Source organism: Delphinus delphis, chromosome 8 (assembly GCF_949987515.2).
Source record: "Delphinus delphis chromosome 8, mDelDel1.2, whole genome shotgun sequence".
In the NCBI taxonomy this organism is placed as follows: Eukaryota; Metazoa; Chordata; class Mammalia; order Artiodactyla; family Delphinidae; genus Delphinus; species Delphinus delphis.
In genome coordinates this window covers 21,906,143-21,931,515 of record NC_082690.1, presented here as the reverse complement: position 1 = coordinate 21,931,515, position 25,373 = coordinate 21,906,143, and the positions used below count along the sequence as shown (strand labels likewise).

The following is a 25,373-nucleotide window of genomic DNA, read 5'->3' as shown; positions in this document are numbered from 1 at the left end:
TCGCTGAACTTGTTTATTAATTTTAATAGGGGTTTGTGTGCACACACGTGTGTATATTCCTTAGGATCTTCTACATTTAGAATCATGTTGTCCACAAATAAAGACAGTTTTACTTTTTCCTTTCTAATCTGGATGACTTTTATTTCTTTTTCTTGTGATTATACTGGCTAGAACCTCCAGCATGATGCTGAACAGAAGTTGCAAGAGCTGAAATTCTTGCATTTTTTTTTTCTACCATTCAAATATGATATTAGCATTTGCTTTTCATAGATGCTGTTTATCACATTGAGGAAATTCTCTTTCAAATTTGTTGAGAATTTTTATTATGAACTAGGTTTTTTTAAATGCTTTTTCTGCATTTATTGAGATGATTGTGGGTTTTTATCCTTTATTCTATTAATATGGTATATTACATTAATTGATTTTAGAATATTAAACCATCTTTGCATTCCTGGATTGAATGGTACTTGATCAGAGTGTATAATCCTTTTTATATGTTGCTGGATTCAGGAGAAATCTGACTTTTAAAGATATCCTGACTTTGGAAGAAATGCAAAAATTAGTCAAGTGGGGCTTCCCTGGTGGCGCAGTGGTTGAGAGTCCGCCTGCCGATGCAGGGGACACGGGTTCGTGCCCCGGTCCGGGAAGATTCCACGTGCCGCGCGTGCGCGGAGAGGCTAGGCCCGTGAGCCATGGCCACTGAGCCTGCGCGTCCGGAGCCTGTGCTCCGCAACAGGAGAGGCCACAACAGTGAGAGGCCCGCGTACCAGAAAAAAAAAAAAAATTTAGTCAAGTGAAGTGGTCTCTTTATAAAATCTTTAAGGTTTTAAAAAAAAATTTCCAGTAACTATGATACCTTTTATTCATAACTTGAGTCAAAGCATTAATTCTTGAACTGAAATACTCTTCCTTGTTTATTCCCTCACACAGATGCTTATGTAATTTTGCTTTACACATAATCTTTCTCTGCAACTTTATAGTAATTGAAAGCAATTTCCAGAAAGTCATATGATTTCTCACAACATCTCTGTGAAGTATATTTGGAGAGAGGTTGGAATAGTTTTTCAAACAAAAAGGCAAAGCATGAGGTAATAGATTAAGACTACATGGTGAATCACTGTTTATAGCTTGAAATCTTTAGGGATTTAATTATTTTCTTAAAAACTAGAAAATTCAAATATCAGTTTTATTCATCATTAGGACCAATAACCCAAAATATTCAAAACACTTCTATTGAATATAATCTATTTTCCATTAACACTGTAGAATGTGTTTTCAAACTATGCATTCTTTTTACATTATACAAATATTGTATTCACCTGGATAGGAGGAAGTCCATTCAATTTCATGAAAGCTTATTATTCATTTCTCAGTAGTATTGTTTGAGATCAGTATTCATTTTATTTCATCATTATAATTGTAGGTTCGAACTCTTATAACCCTTTTGAAACACAAAAACTCAGAAAGTTCAAATTATGCAATTTTAATATCTAGTTCTTGTTTTGAACAGTGAACATTACAGATTTATCTCCATTTTCATCCTTTTTTTTCAAAATGAGTTTGAAAAGGTCATTCTCTTTTTTACAGGCTAGAAAGTATCCTTTGTACAATGAAGACTCAAACTGTATCTTATCATCATGTCCTGGAACACTTCTCTGAAAGAATATGATGTCGTTTCCTTCATCATCAATATTATCAGGAGGACTCATTTCCTATAGAGAAAAAAAATTACTTAATTTTTTTAGGTCATGACCAATATGAATATGTGCAGTTTATTTTGAAATATATTACTACACAGAACTAAAGAGGTTTATATTCTCAAGAGTTAAGAAAAAAAAATCTCTGATTATAGGAATACTGATCTCCTTTCCCTCTTAATTTCTAACCTCCTATTCTTCTTGTCCACTTTGGCTTATAACACTATGGAATGCACATTCAGGTCCAGGCCTCTAGTTTTTCCCAATATACCCATCAGATGATTTCCTTCTCTCCTCTCGCATTAAGTGGAGTTCATATTTGCTTAAGATGAAGTAGAGTTCCAGCAAAGACCACAACCTTTTTAGGCTAATATCAGTTCCTGTCTTCTCCAGCCATTCACAGCTAAAGACATTGATGACCTCCACCCATAGGCCTAGGGTAGCTCCAGTGTGTGAACCAACAGTGAGAGAGGCAGGAAGTGGCAGTAATCTCAGCTGCTTCCTTCAGTGGAGCCTAGAACCGAAACTGGCTATAAATAGACCCGTTATTTGTTCTAGGGCTTAGTTAGCAGCTTTTGGTGCTTCCCTGCCAAGCATTGCAGTTCCATAGTAGTCCTGAGTTTCTATCCTGAAAGTAGTCTGTCTCTTGGCTGGACCTTGCCCTGGGAGGCCAGATGGTGATTCCTATATCTCAGCTGCGGAGTAGGGATTTCCTAAGAATGGCTAGATCACTTGAAACTATAATCCGGCTGGTCACCTAACTGACAGTACTGCGGGCACTTTTCCTATTTTTGCATCATGCCTACTTTCAGGATGGACTAGAAATGTGAGGACCACCTCAGGTTCTTTCCATGTTAATCCCAGAACCAGCAGAAAATTTGAACTTAATTTTGACCCTCTGGAAGCAAAGATCTTCATGATCCTAAGGACTGACAGAGAGACCTTCAGACCCAAAATAGCATCCCAGCATCCTCCTTAGATGCCTGAAAGAACCTGTTTTTTTCCCCAAACTTCTCAATCAATTATGGAATTTATAGCCATAACTCTTGACCTTTGTCCTTTATCAATAAGTGTGTCTTGAATTAAAGAGGATTAATTAGTTCTCCCTAATTATAATTAGAATTAATTAATAATAGAATTAATTAATTCTATTATTTGCCAAGCACTTTTTCCATCTTCTTGACACTCTCCCCAGTCTCTCAATAAGAATCTACTTATATATAGATCAGGCTTTTCCCAGTTTCTGACTCTGTCTCTGCAGCTGAATTAGTTTTCCTTTATCCCACATGGCTTCAGCTTGGCCATCTCCCTCTTTCCCTTCTGATTTTGTTGCTAAGAAACAACATGCTTAACCCTCTCCACCTTGCCTGTCCACCTCCAGCCTTCTAACGCCATTACAATAACTGAGCTTCCTACCTGTCAGGTCAGGGAGCAGGGACTCCAAATTGTCACCTGAAGAGGTGGTACTCTGCTTGGAAGGGGATGGCTAAGGGATTTGTTTGGAGGCTCTATTTGTTACAGATACACTAATCTTATCTGCATTACATTTTAGAGTGGCTTTTTCCTCCCTCCCAAGTTGCCCCTTGGCATGTCTACGAAAGTCATACTCTAACTTTCAGTGGGAACTGGATGATCTTTATTGCGGTTCTTCATTGGCAAATCCCCACTCAGAAAGCCTTCAAGACATGGGATTCACCTTTGAAACACTGTCAATTTGTGAGCATACCCTGCCTGCTTTCATTGGGAGGAAAGTTTTCTGGGTCAACCCATATCTACAGTTAATGGTTGTTTATCTAATAATAATGGAAAAAATAGAGAAAAATAATGATGGAGGATAGAGAAAAAAGCAGTGGTCAGAAATAATTTATACCTGGCTTTGAGATACATTATACCATTGCTTTTACAACAGATCCTATTAATTTTGTTCATTTAGATTAACATTAAAAATAACATACATCAACTGAAAGCTGAAAGTTGTAGCCTAACATAGACTTAGGCTAAGAAGTAGGAACAAAACAATTAGGCATTGGGCTTCCCTGGTGGCGCAGTGGTTGAGAGTCCGCCTGCTGATGCAGGGGACACGGGTTCGTGTCCCAGTCCAGGAAGGTCCCACATGCCGCGTAGCGGCTAGGCCCCTGAGCCATTGCCGCAGGGCCTGTGCTCCGCAACGGGAGAGGCAACAGCAGTGAGAGGCCCGCATACCACACACACAAAAAACAAAAAACAAAAATTAGGGATTAAAATATTATCATCATAATTTACAAAGTAGAGGGTTTACAGAAGAATGATTAACTTCATTCTGTGTAGCAGGACTTATTCTGGAAAGTCACATGCAGTTCTTAAACATGATAATTTATATATATATTCTGTATTATTATTTATCTATAGATTAATTGTTCAGAAGACCTAGGTTATGAAACAAGTGTTGATCCTCTTCCTCCCTACGGCAGGCTCAGAAAAACCATGATGTTACTACAGTAGGTTAAAGAGCTTGACAGTTTTTAGTAACTGTCTATTTTAATGGTTCTCTACTTCTTGCTATCCTTATTCTAGACAAAAGGTTGGACTGGGGATATTTTGGTTTTCTAATTTTGCACATCAGTATAACTAAAACAAATTAAGGCTCAGTCTTACCTTAAAGGAAAGAATTTTGTTCTTACAGGAGAGGGTAAAAATTTTCTTACAGTGCACAGAGATGGTTACTGCCAGACCTCTAGTGAGGCTGTCTTTATACATACATATGACAAATATAGTCTGGGGTGCATTATCTAAAATAAACATTCACAAATGAGAAAACTAGTTAGAAGAATTTTTCCAAATAAGCATTTAGGGAAATTAGCCAAAGGATAATCCTTAATAGGACCATTACCAATCCCACACTCTGAGATTCAGCCATGTAGCAGAAGGAGACTTATACACAGTGACACACATATTCTTTAAAACACATTTAAATATGTATTATAATACAAATGCAGCAACTTTTATAGTGTTTTAGAGATATTCTGAATTCTAAAATTGTCTTTAGCTTTTAAACGCTAAAGAGAATATTAAAGCTCTATCTGTTAAGGTAAAACTTCAGCATGTTTCAAGAGTACATCATTCACTTTTTCAACTCTGCCTAAACTCTGTTATTTGAAATTCATTCCTTGGAAGGCACAGTAAAGTTATTCATTTCTAAGGCACTCTAAATTTCTGGTGGAAGACAGACTTATTAGAAGTGCTTGTATATTTATATTTAATTTTGACTTCTGAAAATGTTATCAGCAATTTCAGCTATAACCAGCAGGTATTAAGGATCCAACTCAATGGAGAGCATATACAGTTAATGCAATTACAGTGAAGGGAAGGTGATCCAAATGTAGGCTCAAAGATCATGACCCCGGCACTATCTTTATTGTATCAATTTTTCAGCCCAATTAAAAATTATGGATACCCTATAAAGTTTCTTGTAAGTGAAATTACTACTACCATGACTTTTCATGTAAGCATTAGGTCTATCACAGAAAATGTAGTCAGTTAAATGGAATGGGAAGAAGTAGCTTGTCATTTCCATGTTTACAAATGTATATAAAAAAATACCTGAACAGTCAGAATCAGGCATATCCTCAAAGACGGGTTGACTTTCCTGGTTAATGAAGAGAACTTGGTCGTTCAAATTTCGTATGACTGAGAACTTAGGTTCAAGCTTGCCAAAGTAATCTGATTCCAGGTCTTCTACAACACACATGAAATCTTTTAAAAAATAATCTTTTTTTTCTAAATTTACAAATAAGCATATTATATATTCCAGTTTTCAATAACAATCACTATCTTCTGTTATAGAAGCTAAGGTAAAGTTGCACAGTGTTTTACCCACTTCCAGGGGCATACCTTGATTCTTGTTATCACTCAGAACCATGCTACTTTTGAAATCTTAAATTCAAATATCCTACTTTTGACCACAATCTCCTATCCTTTTAGTCTTCTTGTACTTCTCTTCCACTTTACTGAGTCTTCCTGATGCTTACATTTTCTTCCTATCTAACCTCTTCCTGTCTTCCCTTTCTTCTCTATGCAGCCTGGACCTCATGGTTCATCGTTTTATCTACACTTTTGCCAGTATCTTAAATCCCAAACTCATTTGCCTTTTACTACAAAACTCTAAACCTGGCTGCTGAGTGCGCTGCTGGTAAACAATCATACAAATGTGCAAATTGGCGCCATAACAAACACATCAATTGTCAATACTTCTTTTCCAGTTCCGCATTCTCTTCCATAGTCCATAGCTTCAATTTCCAGCCTTCTTCATTCTCCTCAGGATCTCTGCATCATCACCTCTGCTTTCACTTTCAGCAAATGATTTCCTGCTACTCCACTTACAAACTTAACTATGGCATCACCTGTTATTTTCTCTACCCTCTTGTCCCAAGGGACATGTGAAAAAGGTGGATCTTCTGCTACCTAAGGTTCACCCCATTTGTGCTCTGCATGTACTTTCAATTAAACCTTGATTTATCAATTATTCCCTCTCTTCCATCAACTCAGCAATTCTACTTCCTGGATATTATCCTAAGGAAACATTAGAGAAATGTGTAAATATTTCTCTACCAGAATGCTTATGGGAACACTTTAATAATAAAAACAAACTGGAAATAATTTAATGTCCATCAATTGGGAATCGATCAAGTAAATTTTGATATGCCCTTACTATGAATTATCATGAATTTAATATAATTGTAATTATTCATTGCCATGGAAAGATGTCCATGTGTATTAAACTAGAAAAAGAAGCTTAGGTATAGTATTTTATATATATATATAACATCAAAATGATAGAAATGAATATTTTGGGGTTTTTTCATATTTTAGTTTCTCATTTTCTTATCTTCATTGCCTGAATTATTTATAATAAACAAATTATTTTTATAATCAGAAAAACATAAGGCTTTACATTTTGAGATTTAAAACACCTCCATCAACAGAATCCCACTTTGTAGCTAGTATTGTTTCTCTCCTCCTTTTAACAACCAAGCTTCTGGCAAGAATTGTATGTATCATTTCCTTACTTTCTATTCACCCTTCTACTCATTGCAAGCTTCTCCTCACTGGCTCCATTTCTCCATCACATTGCTTTCACCGAGATCACCAAACTCCCTGTTGCTAAATGTAATAGATAATTTCTGGCTCTTGGTTTTCAAGGCTACAAAATTCAGCACAGTGCCTATTCTCTCTGTCTTGAAATGCTCTCCTGGGATTCTGTGGCATTCTCTGTTTTTCTTCTTCCTCTTTGGTTGCTCTGTTCTTTATTAGCTTCTCTTTCTACTGAATCCTTTAAATGTAGGTATTCCTCAGAGTGTAGTCCTTGGCTTTTACTTCCTCATGCTACACATTTCCTCTGATTTGTCATGTTATTCTTATAGCTTCAGATGTAATTTCTATTGTATGTATGTCTCCTACATCCGTATATCCAGCCCCATATTTTCTCCTGAGTTTAGAACCACATGTCCAAGAATCTATTGGACATCTCCATTAGGATGTTCCACAGATATCATCATTCATCATTAATAAATTCATCATCTATCTTCCTCTTTGCCCTGCAAACCTCTCTACCCTGCTCTTCCTCTTGTGTTTCTTATTTCACTTAATGGTACAAATTGCCTACGTGAAAAGACATAGGCATCATCTTTTCTGTCTTTCTTTCCATCCCCTTCCAAATCCATGTCCTGCTGATTCTTCCAAGTTTTCCTAAAATCCATTCACAGCTCTTCAATGGCACCCCACTGTGCCTACCTTAATTCATGTCGCCATGATTTCTTATAGGGACTACAATAATAGCTTCTTAATTGGCATTCCCCTCCCCTCTTTTTTTGCCCCCACAGCAATTCTTTATACTGAAGCCAGAAGGAATTAAAATTCAATTTTAATTAAAGTTAAAATTCAGAGATACAATCATGTTATCTTTGAATTTTAATGAATGACATTGCCTCCCAGAATAAAGATTATATTTTCCATATTTTCCTTGCAGTTGGTGCCATATGACTAAATTCTAGTCAATGGAGTATGAGTGGATTTGATGTTTACAACTTCTAAATAGAGCTTTTAAAAGGAGTGGGCCTGTCTTCCTCTTATTTTGAACACCTTCTTGCTAGCTGGGATATGGACCCAGGAAGTGTAATGATGATTTTCAAGTATGTAAATGAGTTCAACAACTAGGGATGATAGAATGGAAGAAGACAGAAGAAACTTTAGATTCCAACATCATCAGGCTGCATCCAGCCATACTAATACTGAACTGCCTACTTGGATTCGTATTTGAGAGAAATATTTTCTATCTTATTCAATTACTGTATTTTTGGATCTCTTTGTTACAGCAAACTAATCTGTATCCTAGATCATACATATTGTGCTTAATGAATCACCATTGCCCCAAAGATAAGGTCCAAATTCCATATCTTGGAATAACAGAACCTTCTCGATCTGCACCCTATTTATCATTCTTCTCTCATCATTTTCCTACTCTTACTCTACTCCCATTCTGAATTACTCTTAATTCCTCACACCATGCTTTCTTTCATATCTTGATCTTTGCATGTGTTCTTCTCTCTGCATAGAATACCTTCTCTTGGCTAACCCCTGTTTACTCTTCAATTCTGTTCCTCTTTCAAAATGCCCTCCCAGAATCTACTGGACTAAATTAGATGCTCTTCTATGTGCTCCCATAGCATCTGTGCCTTCATAACACTTAACATACCACATTCCATTTGCCTCCCTAATGTGCCTGCTTCCCCCTGTGTTTTGCTCACAACTGTATTGTAGGGCCTAACATAGTGCCAGAGATACAGATGCCAATATTTATTGAATCAAATAAATGGGAGTAGGGCAATCTTTAAGAAACATGAGGAGCTATATGACAATAACATTTCAATAAATCTGGAAAAGAAACTGGAAGGAATAGTATTTTTCAAAAGTTCCTGTTGTATATTTCCAGTCCAGTAAGGATCATCTTAAGAATGGAGAAAGTGCTTTTTAAGGAAAAGTATGAAAAACTAATGACCTTTAATAATCTGGGGGTCCGTAAGAGCAGCGGTCCCCAACCTTTTTCGTACCAGGGACCGGTTTCTGGAAGACAATTTTTCCATGTACTGGGGCCATGGTTTGGGTGGCGGGATGGTTCGGGCGGTAACGCGAGTGATGGAGAGCAGCAGGTGATGCTTCGCTCCCTCACCCCTGCTCACCTCCTGCTGTGCGGCTGGGTTCCTAACAGGCCGTGGACCGGTACTGGTACTGGTCCACGGCCCAGGGGTTGGGGACCCCTGCGTTAGAGGATCATAGGCTTTATATACGTATGATCCTCCCTGAATGCCAACAGGACAAGGAATGGGTACATCTGCTTAGGAAGACAATGACTCAACCTAATAGGTCTGTTTGCTCTACTTTCCCCCATCTCCTCTACTTCCAGAATTCTCTGAATCCTGGGAGCCTCCCAGGCTTCTTTTCAGAGCACTTCTGAGAGGGAAGGTTGAAGAAGGAAGATGTTCCTGATTTTGGACAACAATTCTCATGCTTCAACTCCTTTTCCTATGTACTCCAGAGAATCCATGACTTTCTGCTAATCTCAGGATCTATGTAACAGGCATAGCTGAGAATTTCCTAAGATGTAGAGAAGCGTATTTTATTAGAAATTCCCTTATAGTCATCTTTATTCCAAGGCAGTGCTACTGAGTCCACATTCCTTTGAGGGAATATTAGCTTCTCAAATAGATTGGTACCAGTTTTTCAGCTGAGAATGGTGATATGGATGTGCTGGTGGGACGCTTACTCAAGTAGCTATTTATTTTTACAAAGAAAGAGAAATAAATTTATACTTTACCATCACTTTCAGCTAAAGGGGAAAAAAGAGAAACAAAATATGTTAAATTCTATATTTCTACTCAATTTCCTCTCACCCTTCTCTTTTATTACTCTTTTCTGCCCCTCTGCATTCTTTAACCCCTGTCTTACTGGTGATGGCTTTTGTTGGCCCCATAAAAATATAATATAATCATCCAAAAGGTCCCATAAAATGAAGCTAATTAGACTTAGTGTGATCTCAGGTATGTTAGATATAAAACCTAAATCTAGGGTTTATAAATTGAAAATTGTAGCCAAAAAGAAACTTTATAAAGTGATAGATTTTACTCTTAAATGTATTGCTTCAATGGAAAGTCACCTAAGAACTTTCTATGAAGCTTTCAAATGAAACTAAACTGCCCAAGGAAGTTTAATCATAAGAATCTGTTTTTATTTGTCAAATGTATTTACATAAAGTGGTATAACTCACAGAACTCTAGATTTCAGATATGTATCTCTTACATAATTTGCCAGGTTGCTTTGGGAAATCGTATATCCAATTTTCTGGGATTTTCATGACGTGCACCTGCAGCCACCTTGTGAGTAGGCTACTACTAACTAAGTGCCAGGACATGTGGCAGGACAAGGTGCTGGGACCTTGACTATGTTATGCTTAATTTCTAGAGATCCAGTATTTTTTTTTTTTTTCAAGAGAAGTGTGTCATTAGTGTTACAATGGAATCTGGTGACAAAAAACAAGTCACTTAATAGTTCACCTTACAACATCTTTTCTAGTTGAATACATTTATCTAAACCCTGTATTTGGCCTACGGTTTTGAACTTACCTACAAAGTAAAGTGTATTGTTAATAAATTTCATTTCCACAAAGCTGATGCAATTGTCTTCTACTGGTTCAGCAGCCATCTTTATTCCTAATGAAAGCAAAGAGTCATCTGTTAAAAGGTAGTGATTGTTCCTTTTACACAAAAGGAATCTTTTACCACTTATTGCCTTGTTCTACCTCCAATTTCAGAAATCCAGCATGCTGACGAACACTCTGGACATTTAATAAATGCCAGGAATCTTCAGTTTATGAATGTACAAGTTCAAATGTTCTTTCACAAACCATTAGATATTCGGAATCTAGAAAGCATTTTCTCATTAAACAATGTTATAAAGGGTGGATGTGTGGTCCGTTATTGAACTGAATTATTGTTCCAGTATTTTGGTGGAAATATACATATATTATCAGAATAAATACAGGATGCCAGAAACACACCTAATCCTGTCCTTTAACTAGGGGCTGGTTCTATCTCTGTCTTACAACCAATGGGATCCTGTGAGTGAGAGACTGCAGATTGTGACTTCACTGTCAAAGTGCTAAAGGTGAGGCAATGATAAAAAATGGTGTTTCTACCTGGGAGTGGGGGCTAGGTGGGAGGAGGCTGAAGGGCTCTGGCATCTGATGGCTCTCTTTCTCTCTGAGCAACAGCAGCTTTTGATCTGGAGTCTGGACTATACTATGCTTTTTGCACAAGGAATACATGAATACAATCTTCCTGTAAAACATCAAATAATATAGGATTTGAAAATGTTAAAAATTCTTTTTGCTCTTCTCCTTTGTGCCACCCCACCCAACCCCATTCCAGTATGGTGTATATCCTTCCAGATCTTTGTTTATGGAGCAGGGGTTCTAAATCTGGGAAATCTGTGAACTTGGATGGGGAAAAGATTACACAATTATTTTCACCAACTTCTAACTGAAATTTAACAGTTCCTTCCATTATGGTGTAGGAAACAAACCACAGTATTATTCACAGTACCTGTGACTATCATTAATAGACATACATATTTCTTACTGTATTGTAATTGTTGCAGAGATCTTGAAATATGGTTTAAACTCATTTCTACTTTGAAATATATGGAAGTTATTAGTCCCAACAGGACATCTTGTTGTTAATGTGTTAATAAAGATGCACATATATACCTTACCAAAATTTGTTAAAAAATTTTTGATAACCCTTTAATTACAAAGGGTTTCCTTTCTCATTCTAAGTATTTAATTTTATGCATATAAAAGCGTGATTCTGAGAAGGGGTCCACAGACTTCACCTGATTGTCCATGAGGGTCCATGCCACAGAAATGATTAAGAAATTCTCCTCTAGAGTTCAGAAGTCCCTTGGTTTCCTGAGGACAGTTTTATGGTTGGTGCTCCAAGGAAGGTGGTTGGGTCACAGTTGTCAATTGGTATATATGGGGGTGTTCATACGTCTATACTTAGAGGTTGAGAAATGACTCAAGTTTTTTCTAGCATAGTTTGCTGAGGTCAAACATATACAGGGGAAGCAGGAAATTAATACCCAGTAGAAAACACTTAATCCAAATTAAGCTAACACAAAATAAATGCTAGTTGATGGCTATTTTTTGTTTTGTTTTGTTTTACTTTTTATTATGGAAAATTTGTATACATTGTGAAATGATCACCACAATAAATCTAGTTACCATCTGTCACTGTACAGTTACAAAAATCTTTTTTTTATTGTGATGAGAACTTCTAAGACGACTTATTAGTAACTTTCAAATTTGCAATACAATATTATTGACTATAGTCTACACGCTGTACTTTACATCCCATAACTTATTTATTTTATAACTTGAAGTTTGTAACTCTTGATCCCCTTTACTCATCTTGCCCACCCCCTCCCCATCCCCTCTGTTGACCACTAATCTGTTTTCTATGAGCTTTATTTTATTTTGTTTTGTTTGTTCATTTGTTTTTTTTTTTAGATTCCACATATAAGTGAAATCATGTAGTATTTATCTCTCTGTCTGATTTATTTCACTTAGCATAACGCTCTCAAGGTGTATTAATGTTGTTGCAAGATTTCATTATTTTTATGAATGGTAGCCCATTATATATACCATATCTTCTTTATCCATTCATCCATCCATTGATGGACACTTACATTGTTTCTATATTTTGGCTATTGCGAATAATCCTGCAATGAACACAGGGGTGAATATATCTTTTTGAATTAGTGTTTTTTGTTTTCTTCAGATAAATAAGCAGAAGAAGAATTGCTGGATCATATGGTAGTTCTATTTTTAACTTTTTGAGGAGATTCCATACTGTTTTCCACAGTGTCTGCACAAATTTACATTTCCATCAACAGTGCACAAGAGTTCCCTTTATCCCACATCTTCGCCAACACTTGTCATTTCTTGTTCTTTTGATAATAGCCATTTTGACAGATGTGAGATGATAAGTCGTGGTTTTGATTTGCATTTCTCTGATGGTTAGTGATGTTGAGCATCTTTTTAATGTACATGTTGGCTATCTGTATGTCTTTTTTGGAAAAATGTCTATTCAGATCTTCTGACCATTTTAAAAAATAATTTTTTATAAAATTATTTATTTATTTATTTTTGGCTGCGTTGGGTCTTCGTTGCTGCACGTGGGCTTTCTCTAGTTGTGGCGAGTGGGGGCTATGGGCCTCTCATAGCAGTGGCTTCTCTTGTTGCATAGCACGGGCTCTAGGTGCGTGGGCTTCAGTAGTCGTGACATGTGGGCTCAGTAGTTGTGGCTCACGGGCTCTAGAGTGCAGGCTCAGTAGCTGTGGTGCATGGGCTTAGTTGCTCCGTGGCATGTGGGATCTTCCCAGACCAGGGCTCGAACCTGTGTCCCCTGCACTGGCAGGGGGATTCTTAACCACTGTGCCATCAGCGAAGCCCCTTCTGACCATTTTTAAGGTCAGGTTTTTTGTGGTTGTTGTTATTATTGAGTTGTGTGTGTTCTTTATATATTTTGAATATTAATCCCTTATTGGATATGATTTGCAAATATCTTCTCCCATTCAGTAGGCTGAATTTTTATTTTGTTGATGGCTTCTTCATTGTGCAGAAGCTTTTTTGTTTGATATAGTCTCATTTGTATAGTTTTGCTTTGGTTGCCATTGCCTTTGGAATCAGAGCCAGAAATATATATATATTGCTAGACTGATGTCAAGGAAATATCTGCCTACGTTTTCTTCTAGGAGTTTTATGGTTTCTGGTCTTACATTCAAGTCTTTAATCCACTTTGAGTTAATTTTTCTGTATGGTGTAAAATAGTTGGTCAGTTTCATTCTTCTACATGTGGCTGTCCAGTTTTCCCAATACAATTTATTGAAGAGACTGTCTTTTCCCATTGTATATTCTTGCCTCCTTTTTCATAGATTAATTGGTCATATATGTGTGGGTTTATTTCTGGGCTCTCTGTTTTGTTCCATTGAGCTATGTGTTTGTTTTTGTGTTAATACCACACTGTTTTGATTAATATAGCTTTGTAATATAGTTTGAAATCAGGGAGTGTAATGCCTCCAACTTTGTTCTTCTTTCTCAAGATTGCTTTGGTTATTTGGAATCTTTTGTGGTTCCATACAAATTTTAGGATTTATTGTTCTATGTCTGTGAAAAATGCCATTGAAATTTTGATAGGGATTGCATTGAATATGTATATTGCTTTGGGTAATATGGACATTTTAATCATATTAATTCTTCCAATTTGTGAGCATGGAATATATTTCTATTTATTTGTGTCTTCTTCAGTTTCTTTCATCAATGTCTTATAGTTTTCAGCATACAGATCTTTCACCTCCTTGGTTAAATTTATTCCTAGATATTGTATTCTTTTTGATGCAATTGTAAATGGGATTGTTTTCTTAATTTCTCTTTCTTATACTTTGTTGTTAGTGTATAAAAATGCAACAGATGTTTGTATATTGATATTGTACTCTGCGGTTTTACTGTATTCATTTATTCTAACAGTTTTTTTTTTTTTTTTGGAGTCGTAGGGTTTTCTATATATAAAATCATGTTTTCTGCAAATAGTGACAGTTCTACTTCTTCCTTTCCAATTTGGATGTCTTTTATTTCTTTTTTCTATGAATTGCCCTAGCTAGGAATTCCCATACTGTGTTGAATAAAACTGGCAATAGGCGGTATTCTTGTCGTGTTCCTGATCTTAAACAAAAAGCTTTCAGCTTTTTGCTGTTGACTATGATGTTAGCTGTGGGCTTGTCATATATGGCCTTTATTATGTTGAGGTACACTCTCTCTATACCCACTTTGTTGAGGGTTTTTATTATGAATGGTTGTTGAATTTTGTCAAAGACTTTTGCATTTATTGAGATGATCATATGATTTTTATCCTTTATTTTGTTAATCTAGTGTATCACATTGACTTGTGGATGTTGAATCATCTTTGCATTCCTGGAATAAATCCCACTTGATCATGGTGTATGATCCTGCTAACGTATTGTTGAATTCAGTTTACTAATATTTTGTTGAGGACTTTTCATCTATATTCATGAGGGATGTTAGTCCGTAATTCTCTTTTTTTGTGGTTTCCTTGTCTGATTTTGGTATCAAGGTAATGCTAGCCTTGTAAAATGAGTTTGGGAGCATTCACTTCTCTTCAGTTTTTTGGAAGAGTTTGAAAAGGATTGGTATCAATCTTTCAATGTTTGGTAGAATTCATTAGTGAAGACTTCTGTCCTGGACATTTTTTGTTGGAAGTTTTTTGATAACTGATTCAATTCAGTCTTGGAAGACTGTGTGTTTCCAGAAATTATCCATTTCTTTTAGGTTGTCTGATTAGTTGCTGTATAATTGTTTATAGTAGTTTTTTATGATACTTTGTATTTCTTTGTATCAGTTGTAATTTCTCCTCCTTCATTTATGATCTTTTTTGTTTGAGCTCTTTGCCTTTTCCTCTTGTCTACTTAAAGGTTTGTCAATTTTGTTTATCTTTTCAAAGAACCAGATCCTAGTTTCCTTGATCTTTTCTATTGTCATTTTAGTTTGTATTTCATTTGTTTCTGCTCTGATTTTTATTATTTCCTTCCTTTTACTGACTTTGGGATTAATTTGTTCTTTTTTAATTTCCTTTAGGTATAAAGTTAGATTGTTTACTTGAGATTTTTCTTGTTCCTTGAGGTAGGCCTGTATCACTATAAACTTCCCTCTTAGAACTGCTTTTGTGCATCCCATAAGTTTTGGCATGTTAATTTTCCATTTTCACTTGTCTCAAGATAATTTTTTAATTTCTCTTTTGATTTGTTCATTGACCCATTGGTTGTTCAGTAGAATGTTGTTTAATCTCCACATATTTGTGATTTTTCCAGTTTTCTTAGTAATTGATTTCTAGTTTCAAATCATTGTAGTGAGAAAAGATGCTTGATATGATTTTCATTTTAAATTGATGAGACTTGTTTTGTGGCCTAACATATTGTCTGTCTTGGAGAATGTTCCACATGAACTTCAGTGCACTTGAGAAGAATGTGTATTCTGTTGCTTTTGGCTGGAATGTTCTGTATATACCTATTAAGTCTATTGGACTAATGTGTCTTTTAAAGCTGATGTTTCCTTATTGATTTTCTGTGTGGATGACCTATCCATTGATGTAAGTGAGATATTAAAATCCCCTACTCTTACTGCTTTACTGTTAATTTCTCCCTTTAAGACCATTAATATATGATTTATATATTTAGGTGCTCCTATTTTGGGTGCATAGATCTTTATAAATGTTATATCTTCTTGCTGGGTTGACCACTTTATCATCATGTAATGATCATCATTGTCTTTTATTACAGTCTTTGTTTTAAAGTCTATTTTGTCTGATACAAATATAGCTACTCCAGCTTTCTTTTGGTTTCCATTTTCATGAAATATCTTTTTCCATCCCTTCACTTTTAATCTGTATGTGTACTTACATCTGAAATGAGCCTCTTGTAGGCAGCATATAGATGGTTCTTATATTTTTATCCATTCAGCCACTCTCTGTCTTTGATTGGAGAATTTAGTTCCTTTACATTTAAAGTAATTATTGACAGTTATGTACTTGTTGCCATTTTGTTAATAGTTTTCATTTCTCTTTGTTTTATCATTCCTCTTTGTTTCTTCTTTTCTTTCTTCCCTTATTGTTTGATTACTTTCTATAGTGTTATGCTTAGATTCCTTTCTCATTTTTTTGGTATGTATCTACTATAGGGTTTTGCTTGGTGGTTACCATGAGGGTCACATGTAACAGTTTATATATAAAAGAGTATATCTTAAGTTGATAAGAAGTCAAGACTGAATGCATTATAAAACTACATTTTTACTTCCTCCCTAAACATTTTATGTTTTGATGTCATATTTTACATCTTTTTACTTTCTGTATCCCTTAACTAGTTATTGTGTAGTTATTTTTTATTACTTTTGTCTTTTAATCTTTATACTAATGTTATTAATTCCACTACCTTTATTATATATTTACCTTTATCAGTGAGATTTTTACTTTCATATGTTTCTTGTTTCTAATTAGTGCACTTTCTTTTCAGCTTAAAAAAGTCCCTTTAACATTTCTTGTAAGGCTGGTTTAGTGGGGATGACCTCCTTTAGCTTTTGTTTGTTTGCAAAGCACTTTATCTTTTTTCCAGTTCTGAATGATAGCCTTTCTTGGTTGGAAGTTTCTTTCTTTCAGCACTTTGAATATATCATGCCACTCTTTTCCGGCCTGCAAAGATTCTGCTGAGAAATCTGCTGATACTCTTATGGGGCTTATTTGGATATCACAAATTGTTTTTCTCTTGCTGTGTTCAAGATTCTCTCTTTAATTTTTGATATTTTAATTATAATGTGTCTTGGTGTCTTTCGATTTATCTTTTTTTGGAACTCCCTGGACTTCCCGGATCTGGATGTTTGATTCATTCCCCAGGTTAGGGAAGTTTTCAGCTATTATTTCTTCAAGCAAGTTTTCTGCCCCCTTTTCTCTTTTCTCCTTCTGGGAACCCAGTAATGTGAATGCAATTCTGCTTGATGTTTGTCCCATTGGTCCCTTAAGCTATCTTCACTTTTTAAAATTTGTTTTTCTTTTTGCTGTGTTTGGGTGAGTTACACTGCCTTGTATTCCAGATCACTGATTCTTTCTTTGCTTCATCTAGTCTGCTGTTGAACCCCTCTAGTGTATTTTTCAGTTCAGTTGTTGTATTCTTCAGCTCTGTGACTTCTGTTTGGTACTTTCTTATTTATCCTATCTCTTTGTTGAAGTTCTTACTGTGTTCATCCATTCTTCTCCTGAGTTCAATGAGCATCTTTATGACCGTTACTTTAAAATCTTTATCAGGTAAATTAGTTATCTCCTTTTCATTAAGATTTTCTTCTGGAGTTTTATCTTATTAATTCCGTTGGAACATAATCTTCTCATTCCTCATTTTCCTTGACTCTCTGTGTTTGTTTTTATTTATTAGGCAAAACAGCTATCTCTCCTAGTCTGGAAGGAATGGCCTTGTATAGAGATGAACCTTACTGTTTAACCTTGCCCTAGTTCTTGGTTGTCACTCAACCTTTGTGATTGTCTATGCAGCCTGATTTATTCTTGATAGGTCCCAAGTGCTGAGGGTGTGCCAAGACCTGTGAGTATTCCAGAGGGGGAGACGTCAGTCAGCACCTAGTTTCAGGCTGATTAGAAGCCAGACCTTCAGGCAGCAGCTTTCAAGATATGCAAATATATATTGCCCTGTGGGACTGCAATTGTAAACTCTGCTAGCCTCCAGACCTGGCCATCTGAAGGTGTCTCTTTGACTACAGTTGCAAAAATCGGGGCTCCAGTAGAGTGTGTGAGCTCTTTTCTGGTAGGTGCTGGTGAACTGTAGCAAAGGCGAAAGAGAGTGCAGAGATGGTTCCCCCAGCCTGTGTTCCTTGAGAGCACTTCTATAGCCTCTAGATGAGTGGTAAACCTGAAGTGTGCCCTTCAGGCTGAAGCCCCAGGACAAGTCATCAGTCCTTTTTCACAGGGAGACTGGAGGTACAGTCTGCTGTCTGTGCAGTACCTGAGGGTGGTAGCCTTCAGAGAACTCCCTGATTGTTTCAGATTCATGGGACCCAGAAACGCAATCCCTCCAGCCACCAGAGCTAGGGGCTGGAGGAGCATCCCTCATGTGGGCTGTGCACACATGCCTCACCTTGGCAGGTGTAGGGGTGTGGTGTACCCAGTGGTGTTAGCAGGTTAAAGGTAGAGTGCAAAGATAGCACCCACCAGTGCCAGTGCTAGCAAGATAGAGGGGAAATGCAAAAATAGCATCTGCCAGTGCCTCCATCCAGGTGGAAAGAGTCCCAAAATGCTCCTGCATCTCCCTCAGATGCTTTAAGATTAGCAAATGAATCTCCTTCACATATGGTGCTTTTCAGACTGCTACTTTTGTGATGGGTCCTGTGGTGAGTGAGTCAGCACACAAGCCCTTTAAGAGTGGAATCTCTGTTTCCTACAGCCTTTTGGTTCTCCTGGATGGAAACTCTATTGATTTTCAAAGCCAGATGTATTGGGGGCTCATCTCTTTGGTGCAGTTCCCAAGTTCCCTGATGTGGGGCACTGACCTCTTGCTCCTCAGGTAGTAGCTCTGTTTTGTGATATCAATCCTGATTGTGGGTTGCTGCACCATAGGTATATTTTTTGGTGAGACCATGTCTCTCCCTCTCCTACCCATCTAGATGTGGCTTTTTTTTTTTTTTTTTGGAGGAGATTTCAGCTAGTTTTTAGGTCTTTTTCAGAGGGAATGATCCATATGTAGCTGTAGATCTGCTGTCTGTGGCAGGAGGTGAGTTCCAGATCTTCTGAGGGCACCATCTTGAACCAACTCTCTATTTGGTGGCTATTTAACAGTTTTATCTAGATTCAGTTCATATATAATATATAAGCATATATATATATATATATATATATACACACACACACACACACACATATGTATGGTTTTTAATTTATTTAAAATTTTTTTTATATTTTAAACAATATCTATAGAGAACCCAGTGTAGAGAACCACAGGCTTCTCTCTATATATTGTTTAAATAAAAAAACAAAAGAGAGAAAGAATGAGCTTTTGGAATATCTAAGTGCCTTGATGAAAGGGCATCATGGCAGGGGTGGGGGTGGGGATATTGAAAATAAATGGCTGAGATTCCCAAAGAAAAATTATACCTTCTTGACAATTTCATCAAAATTTGGCCTCAAATATTTTAACATGGTTTGTTAGCACATTCTTTATTATTTTATTATTTTTCCCCTGCTAGAATGTAAGTTCCATAAGAGAAAGAACCTCTGTTATGTTCAGTTTTGTATTCCAAGTACCTAGAATGGTGCCTGGTACATAGCAGACGTCTGATAAATGTTTGCTGAATGAATGAATCAATGAAAAAATATCTAAAATTATAATAGTAATAACTGTTAAAAAATAATACCACAATAAGCTGTTATGTCTCAAGAACTTCTGAGGTATTTAAAGAATAGCTGAGCTTACATTATAATGACATGAAAGCAGCTATTTCTACCAGGTATACAAGACACTTCCATGTGGCAATATTGTCAACAGTTCACAACTCACTTGGCCTACCAGCTTTGAAATTGTCATTCTAGATAAACTATTTCATTTGGAGCTCACATATTTCATTTTGCCTATAAAGTGAGACTATTATTTTTATATTAAATTAGTTTGATTCTGACTAGTTCAATTCAGATAAAATGTAACTTGCCGTATAGTTGTTTGCCAAAAGCTTGTAAAGGAGAGTCAGATTATAAAGTCCTTGTTTAAGTAGGCTAAAGAGTTTGAACTTTTTTTCTGAAAGTACTGACTTACTTTCAGTAGGAGAAAGACATGGTCAAATTTATGTTTCAAAAATCTCACTCTGGCAGCAGTGTAGAGAACGGATTTGATGGGATAAAGTTGGACAGAGGCCAGAAAACAACTGCAGAAGCAATTTTAACAGTTAAGAGTTCATGAGGCTACGAACTAAGGCAGTGGTTGTGGGGATGATTCAAGAGAGCTTAAACAGCAGGATTTTTTAGCTGATTGGTTGTGGGTCAAATGGCAGAAGGGGGAACTGAGGATGACTTCAAAGTTTCTGGCTTGGGCAATTTGTTGAGTGGTTACCTCATTAAGAAAACAGAGGATGAAAGACAGGCTTGAGTGGAAAATAATTCAGTTTTGCAAATCTAAGAGATATCACAGAAGTCAAAAAACAAAGGAGGGCTTCCCTGGTGGCGCAGTGGTTGAGAGTCTGCCTGCCGATGCAGGGGACACGGGTTCGTGCCCTGGTCTGGGAAGATCCCACATGCCCCGTGGAGCGGCTAGGCCCGTAAGCCATGGCCGCTGAGCCTGCAAGTCCAGAGCCTGTGCTCCGCAACGGGAGAGGCCACAGCGGTGAGAGGCCCGCGTACCGTAAAAACAAAAACAAACAAACAAAAAAACCCAAAGGAGCGTCAAGAGGAGCTGCTTGGAGTCTGAAGCTGCAGTCCATAATTTAGATACAAGCTTAAACTTGTTCATTGAATTTGGCAATTAGGAAGTTTTGGTATCAGTAGAACAGTTTAGGGAAAGTGAAGGAACGGAAGGCAGGTGGACAAAGATCTAGGACAGAATGGGATGAAAAAGAAAAGTAAAGACAGTGAATATAAACTATTCTTTCAGGAAGTTTAGCTATAAAGAGAGAGGGTGGCGGTTACTGGGGGATATATAACTTGCAAATTTCAATTTCTGGCTCCAGATCCACAGTTCCAACTGTAAGATATACTAATGAATTACTTTCTAAAGTATGTCCAAATAACCTGTCCCAAACTGAAACCTGGGAGTCCTTCTCAACTCTTTTGTCTAACCTTCTCCTGTCTCAAAAATACTGTAGATTATAACTCAGAAATGTGTCTAGAATTTGGTATCTCCTCTCCATCTCCACCAGCACTATTTTAAATCTAGCCCTTGTCACTTCTGGTATTTTCTATTTAATATTCCTCTACTTGGTTTTCTTGCTTTCAGATTCTCACTCACTCCATGCTGTACTCATTTATTTCCCCTGCCAGGCCAGAACTTCCCCTCCCTTTATTGCCTGCCAAACCCTTCTTCACCCTTTATCCTTTAAGTCACAGGTCAAATATCTCCTCTAGGAAAACTTCCCTGACTCCTCCATTCCTAGCTAATCATTCTCTCCTCAGTGCCCATATCCCCCTCCCCACGTTCATGCTTCTAAAATACCTCTTATTACCCTTAATTAAGATTACAAATAGGTGTGCCGACTTCCGTCTGAGTTTCTCTAAGGCAATGAGTTGTCTTGTTTTTTCAATCTTTAACACCTGGAAAGATCTTATACAGAGTAGGAGCTCAATAAATGTTAAATAAATGTTTGCTATAAGCCTTGTCGCCATGACAACAGTGTGTAAAGGGAATGGCAGAAATTTTTTTCTGTCTTAAAACTTAAACTCCATCTGAAAGCCAGTGAGAAAGGGAAAGAATATGAAGGAAGTCTGAAAACAGATTTTTAAAAATAAAATAATTTCTCTAATATTCTTCCTCTTCTTTCTTTTCCTAGTAGTTTCTTTACTTTCTCTTTTATTTCATGTGAGTGTTTGTTTTGAATTCTTTATTTTCTTAGCACTTTTTGTTGGATCTCAATACATCTATGGTTACAAGTATTGTGTTCCTCTTCCTCTCCTCCCCCCTAATTTTCCTCTTTTCCTTTCTCATCCATGTTCCTTTGCTTTCTTAACTCTAATCTGTGAAAATTATAGTTCCCATTGGATAAAAATGTTTTGACTATTTCATCTAAGATTCTGAGATTATTGACTTGAAAGAAAAAAGAGTTATAAACCACCCCAGATAGATCCTCTCAGGAGTAAGCAGCGATAATTGATTCTTTGCAACAACAAAAAGTTTCAGTTATACAAGCCTTGGAAACTAGCCAGAGGCTAGTGAACAGTAGAAAATCATGATGGAGATTAAACCACATGTGTTCCAATCTTTTCTGGGGCAAGTCATTTAATTCTGAGGGTCTCAGTTTCCTCATTTAGACAAGAGAGAGTTGCATGGTCAATATTTAAGTTTTTTTCCAGCTCCAGCATTCTGTAATTGTAGATTCTAGTTAAGGCTGCAAAGAGAGAACTATTTATATGTGGCAAATGCCCTAGTAGCCACTTCCTCATAATTCTAAAACAACACATATTGATGGAATGTTTATTATACAACCAGCGTTGCTAAGCCACTGGGAGTTTAAAAGCATACTATTAGATTAAAAGTAAAAATGTCTTGAACTTGAAAAGCAATAATGATTATGTTTATCTTTGCTCTGGAATTCTCATTCTGTGGAATAGGTATGGGATGAAATGAGGAAGCATGTTACCTAATTAATTCACTAAAATCAGGCAGGTAATCATCTCTACAGCAACAAGATCAAAATCTAAATTTTCAGTTCTGTAAGTCATTTCGTCCTTCAAAATTTTGCCATCTTACGAAGGTAAGTATGTGGTCGTGGTACAAGTGGGGGTGGAAGAAGACTCAGGTAAAAATTTAAGTAAATAGTTAAAGATAAAAGGTGTATATAGGGCTTCCCTGGTGGCGCAGTGGTTGAGGGTCCGCCTGCCGATGCAGGGGACACGGGTTCGTGCCCGGGTCTGCGAGGATCCCGTGCCGCGGAGCGGCTGGGCCCGTTAGCTGTGGCCGCTGGGCCTGCGCGTCCGGAGCCTGTGCTCCGCGGCGGGAGAGGCCACAACGGTGAGAGGCCCGCGTACCGCAAAAAAAAAAAAAAAAAAAAAAAAAGGTGTATATAATCAACTGCTAAATACAGACTCAAAGCAGGAAGCCAAAATAGAACTGCTGGAATGGCCTTGTGGGAAAAGGAGAATTGAATTTAATCCTGATTGCTTGACTGAATAGATGGAGGAGAACATGGAAGAGCATTTATGTGATAATTAACACAAAATTATGGTGGGGGGTGGTTGAAAGGAGCTTTTTTTTTTTTTTTTTGCGGCACGCGGGCCTCTCACTGTTGTGGCCTCTCCCGTTGTGGAGCACAGGCTCCGGACGCGCAGGCTCAGCGGCCATGGCTCACGGGCCTAGCCGCTCCGCAGCATGTGGGATCCTCCCGGACGGGGGCACGAACCCGTGTCCCCTGCATCGGCAGGCAGACTCTCAACCACTGCGCCACCAGGGAAGCCCTGGAGCTATTTTTTTACTGTAGTGGAACAATTCTGCTGTCTTGCAGTAAACACAAGGTAGGGTGGGGTTAGAATATGGAGGGCTTGGGAACTCACATAGAAGTGTTTGTATTTAATCTCACAGGCAATAGGAAAGCAGATTACTGAGCTGGCAAGGGTATTATGAAAAAGATTAGAGACAGGCTATGAAACTATAAATATTCATGTAAGAATTCATAATATTCATGTAGGTATATTACGGACAGGCCAGATTTAAAAAGATATTTTGAAGAAAGATTTAATAGAACTTGAAATAGCTAGATATAGGCAAAAAGAAGAGTTTAAGAGTGTCCTAATTTTTGTTATTTATACTTTCAAATGGAGATATTTACTCAGCCCTTCCTTCATGTGAAATAAAATTCTCCTGGGGAATGCTATAATATTGTCCAACGTAGGCCAGCCTAAGGGTGCTGATGCAGATTCCATCAAGATTATCAACCTTTTGCAATTTTTTTGTTTGCTTTTAAAATAGTTGATTCAGAGTTGAGACTCCCTTTAAATAGAAGCTTATTTATTTTAACACTCTAAAGCAGTGATTCTCAGGGGTTTACGAGGTCAAAGCAATTTTCATAATAATTCTAAGATGTAATTTGTCATTTTCACTCTCATTTTCTCAGGAGTGTATAATAAAGTTTACCAGGGGCTACATTTTGAGTGATATTGCATAAACTGAATGCAGAAGCAGATGAGAATGCAGCTGTCTTCTAAGCCAGATATTACAGAGATTTGTAACAATAAAAACAATGTCACTCTTCATAGTAGTTTTTTTTGGAATATATAGTTATCCGTAATTTAAAATGTTATTTATGCTAACAAGTTATGTGCTTATTGTTATCTTAAAATAAATTAATAGGTCACTATTTTTTTATATTTCTCAGCTTTAATTTCTAATACAGTAAATGACAGTACTACAGTAAAAAACATAGAGGAACAAAAATTCTTCAGGATCCTCAATAATTTTTAGGAGTATAAAGAGGTCACGAGACCAAAAAGTTTGAGAACATTTCCTCTGAAGTGATACTCTCCAAGGCTGGCTAAAAGAGAGAAAAAGATTTTCCTCTGAATATGCTATGTTCCTTATGTTGTTACTGACTAGTCGCCCATCATAGTGATGTCAGAGAAGTTACCTCTCAATCGCTTTTCTAGCTTATTTATTTACCTCGAATTGCCATGCCTGGGTTTCTAAATAACGAGTAATGATATTTCTTACCTGTGCTCAATAATTTCCTAGGAGAGGACGTTATATGAAGGGTTTGAAGTCCCTTTCTTTTCCCGATAGAAGGCAGCCCTTCAGCAGCCGAAGCAGACAGCCAGGAATGTAGAAAGCTTTGGGTAGCAGAACTCCCCGCTGCTTCTCCGGATCCAGCAGCCGTCTGGGGGAGGAGGGTGCCTAGCCCTTTGGAGAAAGGAGGAAGAAGGTGGAGGGAGGAGACTGTTCTGGCACGCCTCAGACCCGCCTTAAACATGAGCTCTTTCCTAGGGCAATGGAACCTGAAATACAGTGTCAGAGAATACGGGAATATCTTTTAATGTAAAATCACGGTTTTAATGAAATCATTTCTTCTGTTGCAGTTCTGGCCCTTCAAAGCTTGTACCTCTTTCCGAAATACATCCAAGCACTTAAAAAAAAAAGCACCTGCTTGGTCAATTAGAAGCATCTTTTCTCGCATTAATCTTTCTCTTTTGAAACTTTCCACTCAGACTTCAGCACATTTTTTTTTTCTCATCTACCACTGCTGAATAATCAGCCCTACAAGATAATTCCTATAATGTAATCACACCACTTAAAATGAAACTTTTAAAGAAGAGAGCGTTACTATCACAGCTTTGA

At 37.1% G+C, this 25,373-nt stretch overlaps 1 protein-coding gene across 1 annotated transcript; it reads right to left on the bottom strand.

Moving 5' to 3' along the window:
- Positions 1–1,289: 1,289 nt before the first annotated feature.
- IL18 (interleukin 18) lies at positions 1,290–24,944 on the bottom strand. Its single transcript, XM_060017172.1, has 6 exons — positions 24,753–24,944; positions 10,352–10,438; positions 9,547–9,558; positions 5,277–5,411; positions 4,332–4,465; positions 1,290–1,712 (listed from the first exon to the last, which is right to left on the bottom strand). The coding sequence occupies exons 2-6, from the start codon at positions 10,428–10,430 to the stop codon at positions 1,491–1,493; spliced, it is 582 nt and encodes a 193-aa protein (XP_059873155.1). The 5' UTR covers positions 10,431–10,438; positions 24,753–24,944; the 3' UTR covers positions 1,290–1,490.
- Positions 24,945–25,373: the final 429 nt, after the last annotated feature.

Excerpts from the sequence above, each read along its gene's own strand:
- IL18 (XM_060017172.1), bottom strand. The coding sequence starts at position 10,430 with ATGGCTGCTGAACCAGTAGAAGACAATTGCATCAGCTTTGTGGAAATG. Across the intron at positions 4,466-5,276 it reads GCCTGATTCTGACTGTTCAG|ATAATGCACCCCAGACTATA; the intron begins GTATTTTTTTAT and ends TGTTTATTTTAG. Across the intron at positions 1,713-4,331 it reads ACAAAATTCTTTCCTTTAAG|GAAATGAGTCCTCCTGATAA; the intron begins GTAAGACTGAGC and ends TTTTCTCTATAG.